The sequence below is a fragment of the Pteropus alecto genome, unplaced genomic scaffold (genome assembly GCF_000325575.1).
Source record: "Pteropus alecto unplaced genomic scaffold, ASM32557v1 scaffold177, whole genome shotgun sequence".
Lineage (NCBI taxonomy): Eukaryota > Metazoa > Chordata > Mammalia > Chiroptera > Pteropodidae > Pteropus > Pteropus alecto.
Window position 1 is genome coordinate 10,525,036 of NW_006442207.1, and position 26,340 is coordinate 10,551,375.

A 26,340-nucleotide genomic window follows, 5' to 3' on the forward strand; every position below is an offset into this window, starting at 1 on the left:
TTAAAAATAATAATACCAACAACAAAAAAAAAAAGTGTGGAAGTTTAAAAAATGTGAGAGACCTTTCTAATAGACCAAGCTGCCTGTAGAGGAAAAGAATGCTTGAGAGTTAGTAAGCACAGAACTTCAAGCTCAGGCTTAACCATTTCCCAGGGCTGTTGTTGAGGGGGATGCATGCCTCGTCCAGGTGCATGGCCTAATATACTTGAGTATCTAAGGATGTCTATGTTGTTGGTCTTCCCAGCTCTTTGGGATATCTGTTTATGATCTCACAGAGCACTCACTTCAGGACTAAACATGGAAAGGTTCCCAGTTAGGACACGTGGACAAATTCAGATTTTTCTCTTCTGCAATCTTGGCAGGTGCCTTCCTTTCATCTATATTTCTTGGGCTTCTATCTCAGATTTTCATACACTGTGTGTACCAGGTCTTTCCAAAAACTGTAAATTGATACACTAATATTTTCACTTAGGTATGTGCGAGTCTTCCCTCCCACGTGGTCACTTCCATATGCCAGATGAAAATTTTAAACATCTAATGTTAGGAATGAGCTTGGCTCATTTTCTTATCAGACCCCAACTAAGATCAGTGGGATAAAACCCCTTAGCAAGCTTCAAACATTAATATTCTTCCCACCTCTCCAGTCCTGGGGGAAAAAGTCCATTGTGGGCTCCCTCTTATGTGGCATAATTGACTCTGACACAGAGTCTCTTTTGCATAGATCTTGCTTCCCTGATTCTGTTCAATATTTCATTCATCCATTTTTCTTCTATTAGAGCTCATGGAAGCTGAGGAAATGGCAGAAACACAGCAGACTAAGCAGAAGGTAAAATAAGAACTAACTTAAATTTAAGCGTTTCTCATTCCTTTTCATAACTACCCTTCGACAGAGGTTAAAATTCACAATAGGATCTGTGGAAGTGAGCACCCAGCAGAGAAATTAGGGTGACCATCATCAGAAACCATGTCCATCACTTTGGGGTAATAAATACTGACAAGGTCCACTTGGTTTTGTACTGAAAAAAGAGAAAGCCAAGACTGCTTTTAATTAATAATTTTTTAAAATCAATTTTCCAGATAAAAGTTTCTCATCCATTGGAAGTGTTCCTTTAAAGTTAAGAAGCTTATTACCAATAAAGTAAGCACAGCATACTCATCTCACTTGTAGTATCTTTTGGGGGAATGAAGTGGTTCATATGTTAATTGAGTATGAAAACTCAAGAGATAGAAAGGGCAAAGGAACCAAAGACATTGAACATCCTAAAAAGGATAATGTGATTCCTAAATCAGGTGCTACTTCTTTCAGAAAGTCTTCTGTAACTATTCCAGCAACACTGAGCTCTCTTTCCTCAGAAGCTCAAATGGTCCTGTTATCTCTAGACCAGAGAATCTCCACTGTCTGCATCAGTATCACCTAGAAGGTTTATTAAATCTAGGTTGTCCCACTCCTAGACTTCCTGAATAGTATGTTTTAGGTGCCTAATTACTTACAATTCTAATAAGTCCCAGGTGATGCTGATGCTGCTGGTGCCAGGACCACCCCTGGAGAAACACTGCTCTAGACCACTCAGCCAGAATTTCTTAATCTGCTTGTATTGTTGGTCAAATTTTTATCAACCAATTAGAAAGCTCCAGAGGCTGAGAATGATTCTTGTGCTTCTTTGTAGTCTATAGAACCTTTCAATAGTAGTTGCTTGACAAACAAAAAAAAAGTCTAATTGATTATCAAGTGACAATGGAATAAGGCAATTCTAGATGGTGGTTTCATTTTCAAGTCTTTGGCAAAAAAGAAGCTAATTCCTAGCATGGCCAAATCCATTGTCATCATCCACAGTCTTATTTCCTTGCAATTACCAAGATAAACTATTTTGACCTCCTTCTTCAGAAATGCATTCCTAGCCCCACTTCTTAACTCAAAGTATAGTTTTACCAGCATAGTCCAACCCTTAACATGTGAGATGATGTATGTGAAAATATTGAGAATCTCAATGGACAACAAATGTTAATTACCATGACCATCATTCTTATTTCTGGAACCCCACAGAATCATACCCGAGGCCCTGCTCAGCAAGAGGTTTGATTAAAAAACCATTTTCTTCGAGTTACATACTAACCTCAAATGCAGGGGCTATGTGTGTGTGTGTGTGTGTGTGTGTGTGTGTGTGTGTGCGTGCGCGCGCGCGCGCGCGCGCGTGCGTGCGTGCGTGCGTGTGTGTGTGTGTGTCTTCTACAGAGCCTTGGAGAAAGAGGAACCTCATACATAAATACAGATGACTGTCTGGAAATAGGTAGCCTATACTTTCGTTCCCCTGAAGAAGTTGCTCCCAACCACAGGGCAAAATAAATGAATTCTCTAAGTCATTTCTCACTATATGGATTTTTAGAAAAAAAAATCAATTAAAATTTATTACTTCTGGTTTTCTTTTTCTTTTTATCTTGCCACTCAGATTTTTTCATGAAAGTTTCTGGCTCCACTCAACATTCACCTTCTTCTTGGGACCACAAACCTAAGAGACCATCTCTTTCTTTTTTTAAATTCCTCTCATGCTAAATGTATATGCCACAAATGTGACTTTGGTCACAGAGTGTTGTCCTGTGATCCTGTGCTATAGTTTAACTTCTAAAATACAAATGGTCTGGGCATGACAGCCATAGTACTAGACAAGGAAATAGACGACTTGTCTCTTCCTACTCCTCATCTGCCACTAAATTAGCTAGGTGACCTTGAATAAACCACTTCACCTCTCAAGCTCCCTTACGGAAGATGATTTTTAATCAATGACATATATACTCAAAAGATGGGATGCAGAAATAGTCTAGATGGAATGTAGCCCTTTCAAGACAATTTCCAAGAGTTTATTTTCTTTCAATACCTATGTCTACCTCCAAGTGTACAAGCTATCTATCTCCTGGTGACCCCATACACAAAGGATTTATCTAGAGTCATTTTTCTTTGTCTCCACTGGCACTTCATTCATATAACAGATATTCAATAAATAGTCCTGGGTTGATTAATAGATAGAATTAATCTATCAAATCATTCACTTCTTCAAAAATTGGGGTAATAGCTTTATCTGCCCTTATTTCTGGGCCAGAGAACATGGCTGAGTGGTGTGTCCTTTGAGGTTTAGAAGGATGAAAACAATCTCAGGAGAAAAAAAATAGTAGCAGCTTTCCTGCCCCTGGTTATCCAGGACTGTGCTAGGATTTTCACAAACAACTGTGATCTGCTGGAGCCCTAAATAATAAACCTTCTTCTCTAATCCACCATCCAGGCCCGAGTAAGCCTTGTGGGGAGAACAGTGATTAATTGGAGGGAAGATGGTAATTCACAAAAATAAAAGACTTCATTAGAATTCCATACACAAAGAGGGTTACCTACTCATTAACTAAGTGATTTCAAAGGGGGATCTTGGTATATAATTGCTATAATTTAGGTGGAAACAATGCCACACTAAATGTAATTAGAGGAGTAAGCTCTATAAAGATGTTTTTCTCTTTACCAGAGAGCACCTCTGGGTCAGCTGATTCTCTCCTGCATGGTGGCCTGCATCTTTTTTCCATCTCCAATTATGCCAATTTTTATACATAGTTATAAAATCTGAGAGAAATTTCAAGGAGAGAGTGGTAGACCACAACACATCAGAGAGGAAAAGGATGAGAATTTATGACTAGGAAGCCACTAGAAAGCGCAAAAGAAAGATCAAACAGTGCTTGGTGAGTTAGATGAGGAGGCCTTCAGCGCAGACTTACTTTTGTGAGAAACAGCTGACTGAACTCAGCTCAGATAACACCGAGCTGTCATCGACCTGCCTCGTGCCCCGCTCCTTTCCCTTATCTTCCTCCGTAACTCTGGGACCCGCATCTTGAGGTCTTCTAACTGCCAACTCTCCCATCTTTATCTGCCTGAAAAATATCTTAAGAAACAGACCAAGGCCAAAGCTGACTCTGTCATTTCCTTTCTGACTTTCTTCTTTCTGTTATTGATTCAGCTGAACTTTCAATCTTCAGGTTAGAAACCTCTGCATCAGCTGACTCAGCCCTCAACTCGATGCTCTCTCTTAACCTCCGGCCTGACACTCAATCTTTTTCATTACAAGTCTACAAAATTACATTCACCAACTCCAGTTGAGTTCCGTTCCCATGACATAATAATAATAATAATAATAATAATAATAATAATAATAATAATAGCAGCTACCACTGACAGCATGCTTAGTGTATGCCAGGGATTCTGCTAAATATTCCAAAGTGATTATCACTCTGAATCCTCTATACAATGCCCTGAGAATCAAAGGCACAGAAAATGCAGATGAAGAAACTGAGCTCTAGGGCCGTGCTCAAGATCAAGGTTGAGTTGAGATTCAAGTTGGCATTCATGTGCAGCCAAAGATCTTGCTAGCCACACTTCCTACTGTTGAAGACTGTAATCCACGCTCTCAATACCTCTTGCCTCCTCAGTATTTTCATTTGTCCACCAAATATCCATACCCAAATATCAGTATCTTCATGAAACCTGCTTCTAGAGACCTTCACCTGCTTTCAGATGGTTATCTTAAAGCATTATTCCAATGACACTACGTGCCTGTTCAAAAACTATGGTCCCAGAATACAGCCTACATTCCTAGAACTAGCATTCCGTCCCTAATCTGAACCTCGCATAACTTTCCAAACTTTTCCTCCTTCTTTTTTCTTTGTTCTAGCCAAATTAGTCTATTATCCTTTGTACAAATGCCGACACTACATAGATACTTGCATATGGGTACACACGTACATGCACTAATGATAATAGCTGTAGAATCTTTAGTAGAGTCTGGCACTCATACACACATTCTTAATTTACACTTTGTTTTGGCCATGCTCTTCACTAAAAACATTCTCCTTTACTCTCTGCCTGCCCAAATCCCATCTCAAGCTCTGCCTTAAATGCCACCTCCCTTTAGAAATAGTCCTTAAGTATCCCAAGTCTAAAGTTTTGCTTCCTCATCTTCCTCTTCCCATCTCTGACTCTCATAACTTCAGTCCTTAAGTATCCCAAGTCTAAAGTTTTGCTTCATCTTCCTCTTCCCATCTCTGACTCTCATAACTTAACCCTTTTTCTTCTCTGTCCCTACCCTTGACCTTGGCAATCCTATTCATTTCTGAAACTTCAACCTTTATGTAGAAAACTCCCAAGGTAGCTACTCTTGTTCTTGAACTCTTATAAGACTTAGTCATGAACGTCATGCTTAGAACTTTTATTTTGACTCAAAAGACTTCTGCATTGGCCTCCATCTACCTATGTAGTATTATTTCCTGCTACTTATCATTTTTACTTGTGCTCAAACAGAATTCCATTTTGTTTCACTAAAAGAAGCATGATTTCCTAGTGTCTGCTTTTCCTCTGCTTTAAATGCCTTTCCCCACATCTTATCTTGTCCGACTCCTACCCATTTTGCAAGTCTCAAGTAAAATATATGCAGTAATTCTTGGGAGGGGGAAGGAGGAAAGGGGAAGCTTTTTAATCCTAAATATTTCACAGTGATGATTTTGATTTCATCTTTAAGAAACAAAAATATCTCAAATTACCCAGGTTTTTATTTCCAAACATATGAGGTTTTTCCCTTAATTTATTTTCCTTATTGTCATTTCATTTTAAAATTTTTATCTAATTGTAATGTTAACATGATATCAATATCAGCTCTTTGAAATAAGCCAGTTTGCATGTGGCCAAGTATATGGTCAATTTTTAAAAAATATACTAAACGTTTGCTTTAAAAGAGTATGCATTCTCTATTTGTTGAGAGGAGAGTTGTATAAAGGTCTTCTAAATAAAGCTAAAAATACTTTTCATATTCAAAATTCAACTTTTTACTGCTCAGTCTAGTAGTTTCTACATGAAGTTTCTTAAAATATTCCCCTAGGATAGTACAAATCTATTTCCCCTCGTGTTTTGTTTGTAGGTTTTTGCATTATGTGAAAACAACACTCTAATGGTTTTGAGATTATTCTATTTTCTTGATTTGTTCTTTTTAGTTTCAATTCAAATGCTAACTTTTCTGTTATGCTCTGCATGACCTTTCCTCCTCCCAAATTCTTTTCCTTCCTTGGAAGAAAAAATACCTCTTTCCTCAGAATTTTTGTAGCATTTTTTTCTGTATTTTGAGTAGTACCATTAGGTATCAAAAGTCATAGAATATGTATATAAGTATCTTACTCTCTTTGCTAGATTTTAAACATTTAGAAGTTCGCAATTTCTATAAGCTGTGCCTTACACATTGCAAGTGCTTGCCCTATACTTACTGTCTGAGAGCCAGTAGAATGAAGTACTCAAACGCAAAGGTGTTGGTATCAGATAGAAGATGTGTAAGCCCCAACCCTGGAACTGTGGAAAGTTTCTTACACATATTAATTAGACCTCAGTTTCCTTATGTAAGAACAGTACCTAACAAATTTCTGAAGTTTAAATGTGTTGTATATTTACAATATGTAGTATAAATTAAAAATAATTTCAAACTGAATATTTTTATATAATAGTACTTAATAATAATAATTTACTTCATGTCTTTTATTGGATGCCTGAGAATTTTCTGGAGAGAGAGTATGTCTTATGCTTTTCTATTCCCATGAAATATACTACAAAACTTTCTAAAGAGTGCATATTCTAGTAGAAGTCAATCAAATAACAATAATATCAACATTAGTAAGAATCTGTTGAACACTTATAGTATGGTAACCATTTTGCATGAATTGTCTCGTTTCATTTATCATTCTCATTTCATAGATAAGGAAACCGAACTTCAAAGAAATTAAATAACTCATACAATTAGGTTACCCAGCAAGTAGGTGCCATAGCCAGAAGTCCAACTTAAGCAGTCATTACTAATATTATAATAGTTCTCAGCACTATTTTATTTGTGTTTGTTTCATGATTCATTACTAATCATTTGCTGTACATTTGGCGCTAAGGTATTGGCATGGGGTCGGGGGTGGCCTCTCAGCCGTAGTTCATAATAGGCTGTAGGCATAAAAGGCAGAAACATCATGAAATATATAAAACTGAAAGCATGGTTGGAGAAAGGAAGAAAAGAAAAATCTGCAAAGATATATCTAGAGAGTTCCAATTATGGCCATATTTGTCTCAACGTCTAAAGCATCTAATATTTGGTGTATTACATACTCGAACCTGAACTATGACAACCTTTATTGACTTGGCCTGTAGTTGAGAGTCCCTGGGGCATGAAGAGAAAAAAATTGAGTTATAAAGTCTTGACACTGGGAGGGTCTTTAGGGACGAACTTTTGGACTAAATTTCACATGTTTGCTGGCGAAACCAAGGCCCAGTTAAGGTAGTGGCCTGATCAAGAACACAAAGAACAAGAACCAATTCTCCCAAAGCTCAACTCTCTCTCTCAGTTCTTCCAAAACCCAACTCCTTATGAATGCTTTCCATGGGAAACCTTTGCAGCCTGCAGGTTGAGTCACGGTGCACGATAAATGACAATAGTACTGTGAGTAACTGCTGGAGGAATGCAGAGTACATATGTGACCACATCAAGGGCTATAGTTAGCCAGGTAGGGCTTTAATCCACTTTCTACGTTTTGCTGGCTTTTTTTTTTCCAGATTCCAATATCTAAAGGGTGCTCTGGGTTTTCAAATGCTAGCTTGCCATTATGGAACCATGGATGAAACCACCAGTTTCTTCCAAGAAAGAGGATTTTCTTTGATGTACTGAGATGTGACATTCCTCTCAATAGTCTTTCCCCTCACTCTATTGAATCAAATGAATTATCGGAATGACACAGATAATGATGTATCTATCGCTTGGTAGTTTAAAAAATGAGCCTGCTCCCCTCCAGGAACAGCTCAGCTGTTCTCATTGAGCCCCTAAGGTAGGTGAAAGTCATAGATATGAGGGGGATGAAGTCTAAGTTTGGCTTCATTGATGGCCAGCAATGGAGGGCAGATACAGACTTTCAATCTATGAATGAAGGAGAACCTCTTCAAGTGTCAGGGCAGAAGAAGAATTCTCCCATTGGTCCAGGTGTCGCTTCCACATTGACATGAACATAAATGTGCCCCAAATCAAATACTTTGCAATGACCCAGTCTGGCTATGTGTAATTTCCCCCATTGACACACTGGATTTATTTCTCATTCCTGTAAGTAAACAGTTAAATCTCCTGTGGGTTCCGGTGAGTCACACACCATTTTCTCTGCCACCTCCGTCCAGGACTCAAAATTAGCCATTGCTAGGAAACGGCAAATCCCAACTCAATCCTTTTACCCAGCCTCGATTCCTTTCCCTGGCTGGATGTCGTTAATTTGAGAGCAAATTATTATAAACCTGGAAAACAGTTCTGAAATGCCTTCAGATTTATGATGAAGTCATTTCACAAAAGGTCACAGGCAACCCTGCTATAATTAAATCTTTCATTAATTTTTAAAATACACAATAACTTACAAATGCAGCATAAATTAACCAGATGACCTTAAAGAACTTTTTAGAGCACTGCTTCATCGGAAGCCACTATCTAGCAATTTTCTGAATTTTCGTTCTACAAGTGGGACTTATGTTTCATTCTTGTCTTTGATTGGGGTCTAGTCGTCTGTTTATTTGAAATGGTTTAGTATTAATTTACTCAGAGAACTAGTTAGAGCTGGAAAGTGATGGGAGTTAGTTAAGACTCTCCTTTCCTTTGGGTCACAACCTCAAAGGTAGAGAAGATGTGACCCATACAATCCCCACACGCACTCAAATGCAGTCCCTCTTTTTCATTGTCTGGGAGATACTTTTTTTCACGTATACATTGATAAATGATTTCCATTTGCTAATTATAAAAATAACACATTGTCATTGTAAAGTTTTGAAAACTATGAGCATCTATACATGAGAAAATTTAAAACCCCACTAGAAGTCACCATCTTTAATATTCTGTGACTTTCCTTTTCATTCATTGACAGTGCTGTTCTTTCTCAGATGAAGAGATAAGCAATCATCTGAAGCCACAGCCAGGGTTAGAATCTTTGAAACTTAGAGAAACTCTGGGATTTATGATAATATCCTCTCTCTCTCCCTCTCTTTACCTTTCTTTTCTTTTCTTTCTTTTTCTTCTTCACTCCTTTTCCCTTTCCTCCTTCCCTCCCCTCATCCTCCTCTTTCCTCTCCATCCCCCAGCCCTCTCTGTACCATCACCACCATTCAAACTTCAAAACTGGATTGTAGACTAGATTCCAAGAACACGAGAACTGAAGTAAACCTGAACAAAACTGATCTTTCTTCTCTCAGTTGTAGGAGAGGCTTTAGAACATAAACATCCCACAGCAGAGACCTTAATTGTTTATGCCCTAGCCCAGCTGCAAGAACTCTTAGAACAGTGCCTACTTTGTAGTGGGCACTCAACACCTATTGCTGAATAAAAATAGAATAAATGTCCTTGTAATAGAAACTTGACACATGTAGACTCCTGACTGGACCTCTTTTATAAATATTCCTATAAAAGTTTAGTTCTCTCTGAAAGGTCTAAGCTCCTTATGCGTCCTCTTGCCTCCTGCCCCCCATAAGCCCTTCTCTCTGCTTCCACAGAAGAAGCTGCTAAGGACCGATTTCAAATCAAAGCAGAAAGAGTAGTGTTCTGAGAAGGTCAGTCATCAGCAGCCAGCAAATGTTGGGCTCCAGAAGTCCAGGCCACATCGCTGGCTATCGGTGTGCATCCATGCCGTCTGATTGTTTTCCCATTAGGGTGTAGATGGGATGAGTGGTAAAACAGGTCAGCAGCTCCAGGGATACAGTGTTGAGTGAAAGTGAGACATGAACAGAAATAAGCAGGAGATGAACAGAAAGGAATCCTCCAAGTGGAGCCTGTGTTAGTTACATGATATGACAATCGATGGGGTGGTGGACAGAGGCAGGGATTAAATGGCTTGCAAATAAGTACTTGGACAGGAGGTCGGTGGAGGGAAGATTAAGAAACTAAAAGGCATTGGATCCGAAAAGGCAAAAAGAAAGCAAGCTGATTTTTAAAAATGAATTTAAAGAAATCATTCTATGTCCAAACAACTTTGACTCTTCTCAAAGCTTAATACGCTCCTTCAATGCATTTGAAAGCTTAAAGTTCATAAGAGTGTGTTAGAAATTATGGTCTGTGAATCTGTGAAAGATGAGTTAGGATTTGGGTGATGAAGGAGAATCTAAGAGATAAAAACAAGCGGGGAGAGATGGATATTCCAGATGGGATTTAAGAAAGGAGGAAGTATATGGTCATTAAAAGAGCTGTAAAAGAGCAGTAGAATGAGGGACACCTGGTTTTTCTACGTCGTCATATTTCTTAGTCTCCTACTTTGTGACAAATCCTGACCTAAGAGCTAAAAATGTCAGAAAAAGCGTAAAATTCACTCCTTTCCCTTAAATAATTTGCAGTCCAGTCCAATAGTATTATTCACTCACCATATGTCTGCTAAGCACCAGTTACGCACAAGCTTCCGTGTTCAGTGCTGTGGGAGATGATGAATAAGACATTTGCAAACCTTATGAATTTTACAGACTAAAAAAGACCTACACTCTAACTGCAATGATGAGCAATATGTAAAACAATTTGAAAATGAATCAAAATAAAGGTGACAATGCCAATTCACCATAACCCAGTCTACTTGTAGGCATGTAGTTCAGAGAACTTCTATGTATGTACTTGGAGGTATGTACAAAGATAGCACAATACTGTTTGTAATAATGCAAAACCAGAAACAACCTAAATGTCCATTGATAGTAGAATAGGGAAATAAATCGTGTGTATTCATATGACAGAATGCCACGTAGCATTAAAAGTTTCTGGACTAGATGAGTGTATGCCAAGATGAATAATATTGAGTGACAGACACACATAGGAGAATAATAGCATTTAGATAAATTATACATTTTAAAAACACTTAAAGCAATTTCACCTCTATTTCTATGAATAATTAAATATACACTAAATGTATCAACTCAAGTACTAGCAGGATATGTATCAAATTCGTGGCAGTCATTCATCTATGGAGAAAATAAGGAAAATGTCTGAAAATGAGCAATACTGAGAAAACCAACTCTACTTAGGATACCTGCCTATCTATTTTTAAAATGTGAAGCCAAAGTGATAACATGTTAATATTTATTAATGCCAGGTAGTTGGTACACAGGTGCTTGTGACATTATTTTGTGTACTTAACTGTATTTTTTAAATTTTTCTAAAAGGACTGTAACAAAACAATATAGGTATGAAATCGTGGGTACAGAATTTATATTGGGAATCACAACTTCAAAATCTTACAGGAGCCGGGAGGGCAACTTAAACGAACACTGAGTGAGCTGAAGCAACAGGAGCAGATGCGTGTACTTTGGGTAAGAGGTGGGGCAAGAAGTAGCATGTCCAGTCAAAAGTGGGCAGCCGCCATGCAGTTCGAGCGGACTGCTGGACTATGGGTATTTGGGCATAACGCCGCCAGATGTTTCTGACTTGGCAAATATTGGCTCCATTAAAAAAAAAGTGCCAACCAAACTAAATATACTTGTGAGCCAAACCCCCAGGCTTAAGATAGGAATTTATTGAAAGGAAATGAGAAAGAGTTGGATGAATTGTGCAGGGCTTCCTGAAAGCGGTGTGACTCGTCTGTGTGATCTGGATCAGAAATGAGGGCACTTCTAAGTCATTTCAAATGATTTTTCTTTTCAATACTTCATAAGAGGGTGCAACTGGAAAAGTAGTTTATGGGTAAGGGAAATTTGTAGAAACTGTGTCAAAAATTCTGATGACATTCTGATGACATACATATACACAAGGATTAAGCCCCATGTGCATTCTTATTCAGGGTCAGCAAATTACAGCCCATTAGACGAATCTGGCCACTACCTGCTTTGGATGGCCTAAAATCTAATAACAGTTTTTACATTTTAAATGGCTGGGGTTGGTGGGGGGGAGGGGCACGGCGAATGGAGAACAGTATATTATGACGTATGAAAATTGTATAAAATTCAAATCTGTTTTCATAAGCGAAGCTGATGCCCATCACGTATTGTCTATGGCTGCTTTCACACTAGATGGGAGAGCCAAGTAGTTGCAACAAAGACCCTGTGGCCAGCAAAGTCAAAAATCTTTACAAAAAAGTTTGCTAACCACCGCTCTAGTTGGCCAAAGTTCTTCCCTGCAGGTGGCCCGTTTCTTGATCATTAGACTGGAGACAATGAACATCTCTAATGTCCCTCGATGGAGGTTATTTCACTTAATTCTCACATCCAGGAAAGGAAATGAGCTCAGAGGGAGGGTAAATAAAGCATCTAAGGTCACATGCATGGTAAGTGGCAACCTGAGCTTTATCCCTGGAGTGTTGATCGCCAAAACCCACTTTAAGGCACCACCCCATCTCATATAGGCATCCATTGGTTAAAACAAGCCTTTTTAATCCCCATATCAGTGTCAGCCTCCAGTATATCCCAGTTTCATCCAAAAGCCTCTATGCAGGCATACATTCTGCTTTTGTGTTCCTTGGCACTCTCCCCTCTACAGGCCAGGCATGCCCCTACTGTTCCATGTTTGCTCACGCTGGTCCCCCACCCAGAATGCCCCTCTCCTTCCTCTCTGCATAGCCATGAAGCCTTGCAGCTACTCTTTCCGCGTGCTCCCCCACCCCTGCCCACCCCAGGGAGGCTGTTACATTCCCCCAGGCCTCTGTAAAAGATCAGCTAAATCATAGCCAATAAGTTCAAACATTTCATATTAAAAAAAAAAAAAATCCAAATGCAGCTTCGAGGATACAGGAAAACTGTGTTCTTCTATCTGATTCCAATTCTGAGCCAAGCAAAACAGAGCTCTCCTTCAAGTGCTAATCTGGGGGCAAACCTTTCAAAAAAGAGTGGACTACAGAAACCCAAGTGCTCTAACCGCCACAGGCTTCTCATCAGCTGGAGAGCTACTGCCTGAGATGGCAATGGGCCCTCCAGCTTGTCAATAATCCAGCCCTATCCTCCGCCTTAAGTAATAAGAATGGTCACATTTCACTGTGAATTAGGCTAGACTAGATGGTTCCTGTCAAGGTTACCAGGGAGATGTTGAAATAATAACATTTGAAAAGACAGCAGAAAAAGGAGCAATAAAAGTAAGCACATCCCATGCCTGTAAGCTGCGACTGTTTCTTCCACATCGGTTCCCCTGCAGAGCCACAGCTGTGCAAGATTCCATGCTCCTGAGCTCTGGCCTTTGGCGGAAGTAGAAACTGGACAGGTTCTTGTGGAAGGTGGAGGAAATCAGAAATTATTCCCAGAAAGGTCCTCATTCTCCACCCGCCCTTTTGTGACCACAGACTACTGCACCCGCCTGCTTTATCACCCGCTTATACAAACCTCTGCACACAGACTGCTCTGATTTCTACCCAGCCTCCAGCACCATAACTTACAACTACTGGATTCTGATCATAGCACTTCAGAATCTCTAGGGATCTATAATCAACTTCCTAAAATGCTAGAGCCATGGGCTAGAGAACTCACCACAATCACAACACTGGTAAGATTACTAGGGACCATATGATTCATTGGTTAATTTATTTACTTATTCATTCATTCATTCATTCATTCATTCAATACATATATACTGTTAAATCCTCAGGGCTAGCACAAAATTGAAAAACATACGGCACTCAAAGAACAAGATACATAAAAATCCTCCCTCTTGGAAACTTAAAGTCAAGTGCATGTGCGTGTTTATGCAAACAGATGTGTGTCTGTCTGTCTTAAGGGCGGATAAAGGTGGAAGGGGAAGCTACTAAAGAAACATACCATTTTCACTAATATTTATTGTCTAAAGTGTCATGAAAGGGAACAAATATAGAGCTAGGACAGCATACAGCATATGTTAGGCTAAAGGAAAATGCACTAGAAGAACTGATACTTAAGCTAAGAACTGAAAGATTCTTAGAAGTTGGGTTTTCGATGTTGGGGTATGGGGGCAAGCACATTCCAGGCAGATATGCAGACAAAGACCCCGGATCAGGAAGGCACTAGTGGATCAAAAGAGGGTGGTCAGAGCATGGAGGCCAAAAATGAGGTCCCAGGCAAATGGTCAGTGCAGATATTGATAGGCCATTAAGTGAATTTGAACTTTATCCTGAAGGCAATGGAAAGCCCTCCATGAGTTTTTAGAAGAAGGGTGGCGTTATCATATTTCCAGTTTCAAGAACATAGTCTGGATACAGGTCACATTTTAAAACATAACCTGAGACCCTGCATAGTCTCAACACCTTAACACTGAGTTATGCTCTTTGTGGTTCTTTCCTGTTTGTGTTCCGTCATTTGCCTTGAAATAACTGATTCTTTCAAAAAGTAATTATTGACATCCTCCTGTGTGCCAATATCCCATTCAGGCCCTGAGCCTAGAGTGCTCAACAAAAGTGTTAAAAATTTGCGCTTTCTTAAAGCATTCATTTGACTATCTATTAATCAGTTTTCTGCTGGTGAAGTGCTATGAAAACTTCCAGACCAACCCAATGGCCAACTTTTGTACGTGTGAAGTCTTCACTTCCCTCTACTCATATCCTGATTATATAACTAGGGTTCCTTATGATTAGAGTATCACCACTTTCCCCAACACATTGGCCTGAGAGCATCATAAAGGTAGAAAGTCATGTATTTACCTCTTTAATACCTCTCAAGAGGATCTGAAACATATTAGAAGCTTATTGAATGTTTTTTGAATGAATAAACTGTTTCTTAGGGCTCTTCGGAGAAACAGAATAGGATACACACGCACAAGTCTCAAAATCTTCATGGTAAGTTGGCAAGCTGGACACCCAAGGCAGCCAATGGTGTAGTGCCAGTCTGCAAGCTAGCAGGCTTCAGACTCAGGAAGAGCGAATGTTGCACTTGAAGTCCAAAGGCAAGAAAAAGTCAATGTTTCAGGTCAAAGGCAGCTAGAGAGCAGAAAGTCTCTTTTGCTCAGGGAAGAGTAAGCCTTTCTGTTCTAGTCAGGCCTTCAACTGATTGGACAAGGCCCACCTACATTAGGGATGGCAATCTGCTTTACCTAGTCTACTGATTTAAACATTTATCTTATCCAAAAATATCCTCACAGAAACACCCAGAATAATGTTTCACCAAATTTCTAGGCAGTCTATCATGGTCCAGTCAAGGACACATAAAATTAACAATCACAAACTGTTAAATATTTAAATCCATCAAATGAAGGTAACAAGATAAGGTGAATAAACTAGCTCTTCTTCCTCACTGACCATCACTGAGCTACAAAGTCGGGTTTGGCAGGGAGGGAAAAGATTCAAAATTCAAATTGCCTACATCTTAATAAGTTTTTGGTTAAGTTGCAAGATTAAGCATTTTGTCCCCACATGGACTCCTTTTCCTCACAGTCCCTAAAGAATATGTAAATTTTTGTTTGAACTCCCGATTCAGTCCTCGTCATTGCCATTTCATGAGTGGAAAGCACTGGTCAGCCTTAGTGAACCACTTGGTTTTAAAGTCCTTTTAAAATCTAGGATGGAAACAGAAATTGCCTCTTGGTAATCCTTCCAGAACTTACCCTTCTGGCTGTCTGAAGAGCCCTGGCAAAACTTATATCATTTTCATACTAGAGAAATTCTGAATACAATAGAAAGTTAAAAACAGGTAGCCTGAATTGTGTATACTTGGGTGAATGGCTGCTCCCAAATGCATCTTAATTTCATGAAAGAACAAATAACTCTCATCCCAAATCTCATATAAAAAAAGTATGCACTATTCTAGTTCCTTTTCTACTCACTAGCATTTGAAATATCTCGATAAGCAAGGTAGAAGTGGGAGCAGAAGCTCTACCATGCTCTTATGGCATTTAGCGGTGAGGAAAGGGAAATGGGATTGCTATCTAGTCTTTGCAGTAAATGGTTTGACCCTGAGGTCAGTCTCCCTCATACCCATGTGACCGCCTAAACTCTATCTGAAGCTGAGAAAAAAAAATTAACATTTAAGATCAGATGAACACCAAATTTAAACTGTGGCCTTAAACTTGCTAGGGAATGCCAGGTCATGTAGAGATTAGTGTACATGTGATATTGTCTGACGAGATGCCCAAGAGAAGCATGCAATGAGTTCGAACAGGTCTCATACAAGAGAATGCAGGACAAATCACATTCTGAGATGGGAAGAAAGCAAAACAAAAGGTAAACCAGTATGTCTCTCTGGTAGAGAAATAGGGAATGCCTGATCCTAGGACCATGTAAATCTTTACTGTCACCCAAGATGCTAGGACCATGTCAGATTTGGATGGGATGAGCAGCCACCTCTGGCTTGGTAAATTCAAGCAGATTGCAAAACCTTCTTGAATGTGTGTACCTTTTGTTACAGAATTTAGAACTGAATACTTAAACTTTTTGCTGCCTACGTCAGAGGAAGTCCTAGAAATGTGGAAGGTTTTCTTTTTATAGCTAGTGATTAAGTGAAGGATGGGGAATGGTTTGGAAAAATCAGCTCATGGTCAAAGATCCTCGTGAAAAATGATGGCAGTGTCCTTACTATTCTGTTCACTTCCTGGAATTCATAAGAACAATTTTGAATTTCTTGGCATAGTATTCTGGATAACATGCTATTTTCACAACACATTTATTTAATCTGCAAACATGCAAACTCCAAGAGAAGAGGAATTTCTCTCTGACTTATTTATCTATCTGGTGAAGATTAGGTAGCACTATTTTTTTTAATAGTATAACTTTACAAAGGTCTTGACAGGACCCCAAATCCTTGGGATTTATTTCTCACTGTATTTCTCTTGTTTTTCTCTCTCTTTATGTATATATACATTTTTACATGTCTATATATCCGTGTACTTGCATATATAATCATACATATATATCTATATAAACTAAATCATTTCTATTTTTGAAAAAAATTAATTATGATACTGCCTTTGAACATTTAGGACCTGTACTTATGCTACATATTGTTGCTGTGTATCCACCAAATGATGAAGCTTTAGACTGTACACATTAATAATATACTATATCTTAAGTATTGTTTATGGCTTGTACAATTAAACTTGCATTCAACATTGTTTACTCTTAATAAAATGATTTGGCAGCTTAACAAATAGCATCTACTTGTTACTACAGAAGTAGGGGAGGTGGGGGTTGGTGTTGACTGCTGGAGGGTTACCACAGTTCGCCTTATCCCCCTACATACACATGTGCACACACGCACACGCATACACACGCAAAGGTGATCAATTTTTTAAGAGTTAAAATTTGATATACGAAAAACAATAAAAACACCCACTTTTAATACACTTTTAGAAAACAGTGTCAAATTATTATTTTCTTTAATATTGGAGCTTTGTACAGCTTTAAGATATATATCCTGACCTCCTATTTGCACTGTTAAGGAGTGTAAAAAATTTTCACAGCAAATTAAATAGAACAAGAATGAACAAGAACAACTGTGAGTGTGTGTGAGTGTGTGTGTGTGTGTGTGTGTGTGTGTGTGTGTGTGTGTGTGTGTGTGTGTGTGTGTGTGTGTGTGTGTGTGTGTGTGTGTGTGTGTGTGTGTGTGTGTGTGTGTGTGTGTGGAACAGACTCTGAGAGTTTCCCTTAAAATATTCCTTGTTTTCAGTATGTTGGTTGTTTTGTTCCCTCTGTCCCAATCCCTAGTTTCTTATTAAACTTCTGGAAACAGAGAAACACATCTAAAGACATTAGCTTTCTGTTTGTTTTGAGTTTTAGATATTGATTATTATAATGCTAGTTTAAATTCCATGAGAAATATTAACATTTCAATTAGAAGCCTAGCTTCGCTAACCTTGTCGGTAGGCTGTTGGATTGGTGGGGTAAGCAAAAATATTTCCATTTTACAGATGAGGAAACATTGGCCCAGAGATGGAAATGCTTTGGTTTGGGGCTCCTTAGGAAAATCCCTAGCCTCTTTGGAAGTAGAAACCAGATCTCTGGGCTCCTTTTGACCAAAGCAAAGAAGTACTTACGTCATGATTTGGGTCTCCACTCCTGCCTCCACCAGAGCCCCGTCGACAAAAAGAGGAACCGAGGTGAAACCATACTTGTCCCAGGAGTGGCCCTCGTCAAAACTCACCCTGGGTTGGAAACAAGTACATGAAAGAGACAGCTGAAAATGAAACCACACTCTTCTGTAACCGTTCTTTAGGTTATTAAATTCTCCTCTGTATCTCGCTGTCTGGCAGTTCGGATTATCAATCGGCATTAATCTTAAACATCTCCCCATATTATAATGAGATTTGATCAAAACTGCATTTCCTGGCCCAGGCAGAGACAGTACCAGGGCTGCAGAAATATTTCAACATATCAGAATCGAAAAAACAACCCAAACAGGAGGGCTTAGTGGATGAAGTGTCACATTTCAAGTACTCAGAGTGGAACCCGAGGTTCAATTTATAGCACAATCAATTCAGCCCTTGGAGTTTTTGACACAGATAAATTGAGTAGTGTGGGGTGTACCCTATGGGAGAGGAGGTATACGTCTTTCAGATCAGACCTTAAAAAAAGCAATTTCCTATTTGTTCAGAATGGATGTTGAGATCATTTTCCCTCCCCAATGCCACTTTAAGGCACTTTTAGGGATGAGTATTGAGTGTCTGAGATATCTGGGCAAAATTGCGCAATCTTTCGTCCAACGGTAAGAAGTTCTGGCCCTTTGTGGATACAGCGTCAGAAACTCTTTAAGGAATGATACTAGTGGAAGAGACTTGGGCAATTCTGAGTGCCTTCTTCTATCCTTTTCTTAATGGTATCAAGTACCCATTTGCCACTGATTTAACCAGAGGACATAGTCTAATGACCTTCTCCTCTGGAATATTTTCCTGACACTCCTTCCACAAGGCAGCTTTATTTGCTTAATTCTCTGGGATCCTTGGTCAGGTTAATTCTTAATTCTTCTCTGACTCCACCACATAGGATTCTCTGAGTTTAAAACTGTAGAAACTCTGTTTTCCTATAACATCCAAGCCTTCTCCTATAGTAGTGCTGAGTGATGGCTTTTTAACGTATCTTGAATGTCTCAATTCAAAATTGTAATCTTGGGAGTTCGGGGGGGTAGGGGGTGGGGAAGGCATGTATGTCATGCTTATTGAATGACCCCTTAACATCACCTACATATCTTTATTATAGTGCTTCTTTCCTGACATTACATATATATTATCAAAAAAAAAAAAAAAAAAGTCTGACTTTTCCACTGAACTGTGAGCTTTTTGAGGTCAAAACCCACAACATTCATTTTTTTATTCTTAGTATTTAGGAGAAAAATTGGCACATGATACTATATAAATGTTAAATGAATAAATTAATGAAAAAATAAGGAATAATGTAAAGTACACTTCTAATTCACCCAATCATTTTTTTCAAGTGTGGTTTATATTGGCATCCATGAACTAAACGTGGGAGTCTCTCTCCCCATTACTAGTTAACCTACTCAATCTATTCTCTATTTACTTCTTTGTCTCTCTCAGCCTCTTCACTCGTTTCTTTCTTACTATCTTGTCCTCTCTTCCACAATATGTTGATTAAATAGAATTATAAAGTCAAATCGCTTTACCCAGCTAGAATAACTACTCTCTCAGACAACTTTTATATTTATTGTGGACCTCAGTTTATATCCAGAAATAAAAAGCAGACAGCCATAAAAGTTTTTATGGGTCTCTAAATTATCAATGTTTGCCTTAACTTAAAAAAAAACACTTTATCGAGATACCTTTGACATATAAAAATCATGCATATTTAAAGTATATAACTTAATGTTCTGATATATGTATACATTGATGTTTTGATATATGTGCATGTGTGGAAAGATCACCGCAGTCGAGCTGCTTTCAGGAGGGAGTTGGGGGGCAGGAGGGAGAAAGGAGGAAATGTTGAACAAAAGGTATAAAGTTTCAGTTATGGAAGATAAATGAGTATTGGACATCTAATGCACAGCATGATGAGGGTAGTTAGTAATAATGTCTTGACTTTTAAGAACTTGGTCATTTCGGCCTTGTTGTTTTCATAGTCTGAAGGTTAAATAATCTTCTCAACTGACTCAGAAAGTTGGGCAGATCTAAACTGCTTTTCTTGGAATGAGGTTCTCATTACAAAAGCGAAAACAAAAACATGATTGAAAATAGACTACCGTTTTTTTGCCATGTACCCTCCTGGTTCCTAAATCAATCACAGTTGTTTCAGAGTGTTCCATGCTCACTAAATTTTTAAGTCTGTGTGGCAAGTCCAGGAGGTAAGAAAACATTTGTTTAATATCTTGGGGGTTTTTTTGGTGACTTTGGATAATTTGGTTATTGTCTCAATAGAAACAAGTCAAAGTGAGTTGAAGGCCTCTGTTCTTATCTCATTCTCTGAATTTCCTTACTCATGAAGGTCAGTTATTAGCACTAGCACAGCAAACAGTCGTGAGTGTCACCAGCATCCCAGGGAAGGAGCCTTCATACCACTGCCCTTAATAACAGGCCAGAGGACAGTCATCTTTACATTATACATGAAGATAAGTCACCTCACAGTAGACCCAGAGGGACCATCACAACTTTCCAGCTCCAAAATGAAAAGCTCCAGAGAAAAACTAAGGCCAAGATAGAGAGAGAAATTGTGGAAAATGAAAGCCCGGATGTATAAAGTGAATTCATATGGAAAAAGCAGAAGCACGGGTTAGAGGAAAGAATGGGATCAGTAGGAAAAATGAGAAATGCCAAGATCCAGATGGGAAAGCTAGCATAGCCAATAACCAACTCCAAAGATGACATAAGATAAGCATAAGCAAGGGGTCAAGTCTCCAGAGTCAACGTGAGGCATGAATCCAGTGACTCGTTTATAGTCAATGTACCACTTGGAAACCCAGAACTACGCCGTTCGGGTGACTTTCTGAGATAAGTCATTTCTAACACTTGATTATCCCAGGCTGAGGTAAGTATTAAAAACAAAACAAGGAAACCTCATAAAAAACTTCAAAGAATATATAACATTAGAAAATTTAATCTTTTGAGTATCAGAAATTTGGGTCTGGATAGCCTGCCATTCTTGAGAGTGATTCTTTTTGATGACTAGGAGGTTTTAAATGTTTAGAAGTAACTATATTGAATGGTATCCCCATGAGATTCACCTTTTCCTCCTCAGTTCAATATCTCATTAATGACCAAGACAAAGGAATTGGGAATTCCTTATTAGGTCCCCAGGTGAAATTGAAATTGGTAGGATTGCCAATACTCAGGAAAACAGGAGTAAAGTTACAATTGGCCTCCAAATAGTAGTAAGACAAGATGACAACGTCAAAATAAAATAAAATTCATTTATCAAATACTTATTGATGCCTACTACCTGCTTGATCTGGCAGGGGCCTCTGATCTAGGGATATAATAGTGAACAAGAAAAGAAAGGCTCTAGCTTCAACAGAACTTATAGTCTAGTTTGAAAAGACAAACAATATGCAGATAAATGGATACAAAAATATGAGTAAGAAGTAAATGTCATGAAGAAAAAATAGAGTAATGTGATAATGGCTGAATAGCTACTTTTTATTGGAAGTTTTAAAAAGTCTTCTCTGAAGAGGTGACATTTAAACTAAGATTTGAATGATAATAAGGGACTGGCTGTGCAAAGATGAGGGTGAGACCCATTCCAGAGGGCACATTTAATGTGAAATGACGTTGCTGTATGGGAAGAACAGAAAGACGGTCAGTGGTTGTAGACTGGTGGGAAAGGAAATTAGTAGAAGGAAATGGAAGTCAAGAAAGTATGCCTATGCCAGACTAGAAAAGATGTTTGCCCACTTGAAATGGGAAAAATATTATTTTATTTAAACTTTAAAATACAACTTTATTTCTCTGTGGTGAACGAATTGCCAGGGCCCAAAATGGATGCAAGGAGATAAACTGGATGGATGTGTGGTGATTGTAAGTGACCAAGTAAGAGAAGGGGGTTGGATAAAGGTTATATTCGTAGAGAGATAGAAAGAGGTGGAAAGATTTAGGATATTTTTAGAGGGGAAGTTAATAGGATTTGGGATGGAATATATGTAGAGTGCTTGAGCAAAAGAAAAATATTATGAAAAACATGGATTTTTGGGTTAAGCAACTGAGGTAGGGAAATGAAAAGAACAGGAGAAGCAAAGATTTTTGTTTCTTTCCGTTTGGTCCATATCAAGGTTTAGATATTTTTGGACTTCCATGTCATGACACTGTCAAGGAGACCTTTGGATAGATCGATCTGAATATCTGAGGAGTGATCAATCCTCGGAATGTAGATTGAGGAGTTGCTTATAAGGTAGGACCAAATTAAAGCATGATGCTTAATTTAAAAAAAAAAAAAAAGAAAGAAAGCTCCACAGCAAGAGAAAGGAAAATAATAACTAATGATAAGCTCAAGCTAAAAAAAATAATAACAGCAAAAAACCCCACAAAACCTGAGGTCATTGTCAATCACAAAGTAAATATTTCCCAGCAATAGCACTACTGTGGGAGATAATTAAGCCACTGAGTCTAGTATGTGTTCTAGATAACATGTATAATAAAAGAAATTATTCTTCTATGAGATCCTATATACCATGTTCAATTTCAATCATTGTAGGAAACTGACAATGTGATTAAAGGTAAAAAATAGGGTGTTCTTGAAACAGGTTATATGAATTGAAAATAGCTTAGGGGAAAGGCGCATAGAACTGAATTAATTACTGTTGCCTTTTAATTTTTTTTTAGTAAGAAAGCTTCCAAATAGTTAAACCGAAAACACAAACAATGTGATTTAATGACTACTGAAAAGAGGTAATATCTGTGAATGAAATCTGAGAGAATACAGTTAGATGTATGAAAATATCAATTACAATATAGATAAAATAAGAGAGAAAAGATTCCATTCTCGTAATTCTTCTAAAGATCATTGTCAAATATTTGTGTACAAGAATGTAAGCTCACAAGTATTTTGTCTTGTTCATTGATATCTCCCAACCTCTATATTAACACTGGATAAATAGTATATACTCAATGAATAGGTGAGGAGTAGATGAACAAATGCATAGAATCTGTCTTGAGTTGCATATCTGACCCTTCTCCAGAACTTATAAAGGCTAGACAAATAAATCTCTTGAGGTCATTTCCAGTTACGTTTCTTTCCAAAGCTCTAAAAATCACATGCAATTCTGGAACAGACATTCTGTGCAAATCTAGCAAGCAAAATGAAAACTGACTGACAGAAATTATTATTGCTCAGCACAGAAATAATCTTTCTAACAAACTAAAGCCATTATACAAGATGAGAACTCTCTGTCTTGGGTATTTGCAACTTTGGTCAGCACTGTGGTATTCTGGTGAAGTAGAGTAACCCTTTAGATGTCACAGAAGTATCTGCTACACTAGATGTGAAAGTAGACTACATGTAGACTATGATACAGAGATGAAATCTACTAAAAGGAACAGAATCTTCCAAGAACAACCAGGGCCCTCCCCAAAAGTCTCTAGTACAGAAATAGTTATAATGGTCATTGAGAATCAATGTCCCTCCCTTTGGTAAGGTGTATTGCTCCGCTTTATTTTATTGCAATGCAGGAGGTGATGGCATTTTAGCCACCTGGAAGTTCTTCAGAGTAGCACATGCACTTTCACTTCTCAGAGGAATGTATTGGCTGGAACTATTGTTTTCATGTGACTGTTTCTCTGAACAAAAAACTAGTGCTCGCAACCATTTATAGAAGAACAAAGGAACAAAAAAGGCCAGGTGATGTTTTGCTTTGTGTTTCAAGAACATCCCATAGAAAGGAGACACTGAAAGCTTATCAGGGCTAAGCAAACAGTAGGACCCTGGTCCACCTGCCGATTACTAGCCCTGTCTATTGTGAGGTTTCATTAGAGCACTGCATTCCATAGGGCTCCATTGTTCATTTCACTCTAATGCTTCTAAGGTACAAAGGTAATACTGGATGGAAAGCTTACCTGAAATAGCACTTAGGTTCTAATCTCTATGCCTCCAAATGTACAAGGTCACAAATAAATGTATTCATTAGTATGCTGTTTTGTCTTCATGCATATCTACTTCCCTATCATTTCAATTTATAGAAAACAGCATGCCTTGTTAGCTGAGCTAAAGATTCCCCAGCTTTTCAATTATGACTCCTATTTTCTCTGAAAGGCAATGCAGTTATTATTTAAATCTGAGAGCCACTATACCCTTGGGTGAGAATGGGTAGGTTGATGTCTTTTTCTTATGCAAATATATATACATCTGTATACAAAATAATGTCGTTCTGAGACATTCAATAGAAAATAAGAATGAACTGATTACTTAATCTTTCTTCCACTTAAAATGAGCTATGTGTTTATCTTGAAGGTTGTGACTTAATTAGAAGATACTGGAAATGAAGAAACTGCTTGAGTTTCACAAGCTTGCTATTTATAAGCAGGAGACAAAATCAGCTAAGAATTTTTTAAGGAAACACCCATGATAGTGGTATGGTCAAGCCCTTACAAAACACTCACTTAGCCTTTGAAACAGAAGTGCAGAGGAGAATTCCTGAATGAGTTATTTGTGCTTGTTGTTTTCTAACACACTTAATAGTGGGCATTTAACCATTGCAGGCATTATTTCAGAAAGGCACTCATAGATAAGAAAGTGAGCAGAAATTGTGGGTGATATCTAAGTTCAGGGAAACATTTGTTGTAATTATAACAAATGAGTGTCAACATTTTTTATAGGGAGAAAATGCTATCTCAAAAGCTCAGTTTGAAAAATTATTTTTAATACTATGTAAGTTGAAGTAGGTGAACAAATGCAGGGTAGTATTATCATTATTGTAAGAGGAAATTCAATGGGAATACAGCTTATTTTTTTCTGAGCTCTATAAATATTTTTATCAATAAGAAATATGTCATAGAACAAAGGAAAACTCAAGCTTTGTACTGATGACTTTGAAAGACATGATTTGATCCTACCTCCATATCCCTGAGTGAATATTTAATTATTTTCCCAATTTCGATGGTTTCCCTTCAGACATTCCCAGGCAAGTGCTCCTTTTGGAAGTAATTAGGTCTCTGGAGAGAAACTACTGCAGAACCGACTGAATGGTCAGATATAAGATGCTAAGATCTACCAAGGCCAAAACTCTCTCTAGACCCTATGCTCCATACACTCCTTCCATGCCAAATATACTCTCCACTTCTATCACCAAAAGATAATAATGACAAACTTCTTCCTTCTTTAAAACAAGGAAACTTTTGTGTAAAAGGCTCTAAAAATCAACCATTAAGTAAATACTACATTCCTATCATAATGAAGGAGAAATAGCAGAGGGGTGATGGTCAAGTGTCAGATGGCGTTGCAACCTCCTTCTACGACTTAAGTGGAAGACATCTGCCCAGCTATATCTGTCTGCAGAGCATTTATTAATTCTCTTATGGAGTTTTAGATGGAGGTTCTTAGAATATCATGATAGGGACTGCTTTTCTTGGTTAAAAAATAAACTTGTTTTAAGGGGCAAACTGTTCTCTCTGAGAGTGTAAGTCCTACTCAGCCTTCAATAGAGAGAGCTCTTCCCTCTACACAGAGATTGGTCTTCGGAGTAGAAGGAATTATCTACAGGCTCAATCTGACCCCTTAAACTGACATTTAAATTTTTCCGAGTCTTATCCACTCTTACATACTCACATTTTTGATTCCAATCAAATACAGTCATCTGAACACACCCTACATTTCCTGAATTCTTGGCTTCAGTCGGAATTGTCTCTTTCCTTGGCTTGCCTCCCATCACTCCTCCTACTCCTGGCATAATTTTTTCAAGAATCAGCTTTCATGCCACCTGCTGCATGAAATCTTTTTACATATCAGGCAAGACTCCATTCTCCTTCAGGATTCCAGCTACAAATACAACCAACATCCTTTAACAGGCATTGCTTTGATTTCCAATGACATGTGGACTATCTAAACTCCTTATCATCACAAGACAGAGACCATGCGATGAGCTTCTATGTACTTATTAAAGTATCTGGAAAATTAGTAAAAACAGAAGAGCATCCATGACAGAGATGCGTCTTGGTGCTGCCAGGTACTGTGTAGCCTTGAGCAAGATATTTATTATATCTGCTCTTCAATGTCATTTTAAATATGTAATAAAAGAGTGCCCGTATATATAGGGTTGTTTCAAGAATTAACTTAGATAATTCATGTAAAGGGTTTAGAACAGTGTCTGGAATGTAATAATCCCTCAGTAAATGCTGACTATTGTTAATATTAAGTAATTCCACTCCTCTGACATTACCCAAAAAGTATGTAACCAATAGTAAAAGGATGATAAACAATTACACCGGGAACTTTTAGAAGCTCATTCTTCAGTTGATAGAGCACTTTCCTTACTAACAGCTCCAT

At 38.2% G+C, this 26,340-nt stretch overlaps 1 protein-coding gene across 1 annotated transcript in view; it reads right to left on the reverse strand.

Annotated features, from left to right (window-relative positions):
- Nucleotides 1–26,340, reverse strand: part of SORCS3 (sortilin related VPS10 domain containing receptor 3) — a 523,893-nt gene that overhangs the window by 51,726 nt on the left and 445,827 nt on the right. The window contains exon 14 of the mRNA XM_006920878.1: nucleotides 17,961–18,068. Within this exon, the coding sequence (XP_006920940.1) occupies nucleotides 17,961–18,068 (108 nt within the window). The remainder of the gene's footprint in view (nucleotides 1–17,960; nucleotides 18,069–26,340) is intronic.